The sequence below is a fragment of the Eutrema salsugineum genome, unplaced genomic scaffold (assembly GCF_000478725.1).
Source record: "Eutrema salsugineum unplaced genomic scaffold, Eutsalg1_0 scaffold_7, whole genome shotgun sequence".
Taxonomy (NCBI): domain Eukaryota; kingdom Viridiplantae; phylum Streptophyta; class Magnoliopsida; order Brassicales; family Brassicaceae; genus Eutrema; species Eutrema salsugineum.
The window spans coordinates 7,895,829-7,899,148 of record NW_006256486.1 but is presented as its reverse complement, the minus strand read 5'-3'; the positions used below and the strand labels follow the sequence as shown (position 1 = coordinate 7,899,148).

Sequence of the window (3,320 nt, the reverse complement as noted above, 5' to 3'; positions counted from 1 at the left end):
CAAGCCAAGAGAAAAACTGGGTTCATCAATGGTACTTTGAAGAAACCATAGATCGGGAGTACCGATTATGATTCATGGGTGGTTGTCAACTTGATGGTGTTGGGTTAGATTCGAGCCTCCATCGAACCGAAGATGAAGACGTCGGTTCCGTTCTTTGCAGAGGCGAGTCAACTTTGGAGCGAGTTGAAGCTGCGTTTCTCGGTTGGGAATAAAGTGCGGCTGCACCAGATTAAAGCTCAGCTCGCGGTGTGTCGTCAAGATGGCCAATCGGTCATGGATTACTATGGAAGACTTTGCACACTGTGGGAGGAGTTTGTGATTTATCGGCCCTTGCCGATGTGTACGTGTGGAGCGGCGTGCGAGATCGTCCAAGAACGAGATGAAGAGAAAGTCCATCAGTTCATCTTGGGATTGGATGATTCTCGGTATGGTAGTCTGTGCTCGGCTCTCATAGCCATGGATCATCTGCCTTCTATTGGAGAAGTTTACTCCAGAGTGTTGCGCGAAGAACAGCGTTTGACATTGGTTCTCGCACGTGAGCAGGCGCACGAAGCAGTGGGTTTTGCAACTCGCCAAATCGGGAGCTTCTGTTCGGGGAGAGGATCACAGAGGAAGCAGACCGGAGCAGTCTCTTTTGAAGAAGTCGATGCAATGCTCAAACTGTGGTCGCGGTGGTCATGAGAAGAAAGATTGTTGGCAGCTTGTTGGATTTCCGGAGTGGTACACTAAACGCAACAATGGCAGACGTGGTGGCTCGCGTGGCTGCGGAGGTCGTGGTAGCAGTGCAGGTAGAGGTCGTGGTCAAGTTACAGATGCACATGCAACGAGCTCCAATGCTTCGGTGTTTCCCGATTTCACCAACGAGCAATGGCAAGTTCTTACACAAATGATTCAGGTCAAGTCAGCACATGGTGGTGCCGATAAATTGTCTGGTAAGGCCAAGTTTGGCGATGTTATTCTTGATTCTGGCGCCTCCCATCATATGACAGGCGACAAGTCACTTTTGGTGGATCTGGTCTCGATACCACCTCGTTCGATCGGTTTTGCAGATGGAAACAAAACGTTTTCTGTTCACATGGGCATATTCTCATTATCGGACACCATCTCGTTGATAATTTTCCTTTATGTGCTTTCTTTAAACTATACTTTGATCCCGGTTTCTAAGTTTTTGAAACAGACGAATTGCTTTGCGACATTAACCGATACTTTATGTGTTTTACAGGACCGTTTCACGGGGACCTTGATTGGAAGAGGTGAAGAGTGTGATGGGGTTTATTTTCTGACGGATGTTGCTACAGCTAAAGTCCACACAGTTCAGGCGTCTCAGGATTTGACTTTGTGGCATCAGCGTTTAGGACATCCTAGTTTTTTAGTGCTTTCAGTTTTACCTTTGTTTTTGTCGACTTCAGTGAACGCTAGTCCTTGTGATGTGTGTTTTAGGGCTAAACAAACTCGAGAAGTTTTTCCAGTTAGTAATAATAAAAAATCTGAATGTTTTTCGTTAATTCATTGTGATGTCTGGGGGCCATACCGAATTCTCTCTTCTTGTGATGCTGTTTATTTTTAAACTATCGTCGATGACTTCTCACGCGCAGTTTGGACTTATCTGATGCCAAATCGGAGGTTAAAACTGTGCTCACCAATTTTTTGGCTTATACAGAGAAACAATTTGGTAAAACTGTTAAGGTGGTTCAGAGTGACAATGGTACTGAGTTCATGTGTTTATCCTCATATTTTCGAGAACATAGCATTGTGCATCAAACGTCATGTGTAGGCACTCCACAACAAAATGGACGTGTCGAACGAAAAAACAGACACATATTGAACGTGTCTCGAGCATTGCTGTTTCAGGCTAACTTTCCTGTGTCGTTTTGGGGAGAGGCTGTCTTCACTGCTGCTTATTTAATCAATCGAACACCTTCATTTATTCATGAAGGTCGTTCACCATACGAGATACTTCACGGTCAAAAACCCGATTATACACAGTTACGCGTTTTTGGCTCTGCTTGTTATGTCCATCGCATTACTCGAGACAAAGATAAATTTGGTGAACGCAGTAGATTGTGTGTGTTTGTTGGTTACCCTTTTGGTAAGAAAGGTTGGAAAGTATACGATGTTGAGCGGAAGGAGTTCCTTGTTTCGCGTGATGTTATTTTTAATGAGGACGTCTTCCTTTTTGCCGCGAATACACCTTCTTTACTCCCCACGTCAGAAGTAAGGGAGGGTGATCGCGATGTTCCTTGTGATGATGATTGGATTATTTATCCCACGTCAAAAGTAAGGGAGGGTGATCATGTTGTTTGTCCACCATCTACCTCAGTTGATAGTCCTGCAGAAGTTGCTCTAGTTGAGTCTTCTGCTGACGTTATTGAGGATCCTCCTTCGGATGTGGTGTCTGAGACTTTACCGACGGCAATTGATGATCCAGTTATGCTCGATGCAGAGGAATCACTGTTTGAGGTTCAACTAGACAGAGGTCAACAGGAACGTATTCCCTCAACTCGTTTGAAAGACTTTGTCACTTACAATATCTCTGCCTTGCCCCACAACACCCATCATGCTATCCTCAACTCCACTTCCGTGTCCTCGTCTACGGTTCAAGGTAAGTCACTGTACCCTTTGGCAAATTATGTCTCTGATGCTATTTTCTTTCCGCAGCATCAGGTGTTCCTTGCCGCAGTAACAGCCTCTAATGAGCCCAAAATTTTAAGGAAGCAGTTGCTATCGATGTTTGGAATAATTCTATGGATGATGAAGTTGTTGTGCTGGAGAAAAATCATACTTGGAATATTACTGATTTGCCACCGGGTAAAACTGCCATCGGATGTCAGTGGGTCTATAGAACAAAATTTAATGCTAATGATACAGTTGAACGGTACAAGTCTCGGCTTGTTATACAAGGCAACAAACAGATCGAAGGTGAAGATTATGGTGAAACATTTGCTCCTGTTATAAAGATGACCACCGTTCGTACAATTCTTCGACTTGCTGCTGCGAATGAATGGGAAGCGTCCCAAATGGATGTGAATAATGCATTTCTCCATGGTGATCTTCATGAGGAGGTTTATATGAAGCTTCCTCCTGGTTTTCGGCATACACATCCTAACAAAGTTTGTCGTTTACGGAAATCTTTGTATGGTCTTAAACAGGCACCTAGGTGTTGGTTCAAGAAATTGTCTGATTCTTTACTCAAGTTTGGGTTTGCTCAATCTTACGAGGATTACTCATTGTTCTCTTATTCGCGTGCTGGGATGGAGATACATGTTTTGATCTATGTGGATGATTTACTCATATGTGGAAAAATAAGTACATGCTTGGTA

At 44.0% G+C, this 3,320-nt stretch overlaps 1 protein-coding gene across 1 annotated transcript; it reads left to right on the top strand.

The window, feature by feature from the left end:
* Positions 1–273: 273 nt before the first annotated feature.
* On the top strand, positions 274–2,693 carry LOC112083045. The gene is made up of 5 exons (XM_024150769.1): positions 274–425; positions 544–1,015; positions 1,223–1,364; positions 1,661–2,602; positions 2,659–2,693. The coding sequence occupies exons 1-5, from the start codon at positions 274–276 to the stop codon at positions 2,691–2,693; spliced, it is 1,743 nt and encodes a 580-aa protein (XP_024006537.1).
* The last annotated feature ends 627 nt before the right edge of the window (positions 2,694–3,320 follow it).

Coding starts and splice junctions, on each gene's coding strand:
- LOC112083045 (XM_024150769.1), top strand. CDS start 274: ATGGATTACTATGGAAGACTTTGCACACTGTGGGAGGAGTTTGTGATT. Junction 426..543: donor TTGGGATTGGATGATTCTCG/GTATGGTAGTCT, acceptor GCACGTGAGCAG/GCGCACGAAGCAGTGGGTTT. Junction 1,365..1,660: donor TCAGCGTTTAGGACATCCTA/GTTTTTTAGTGC, acceptor TGGCTTATACAG/AGAAACAATTTGGTAAAACT.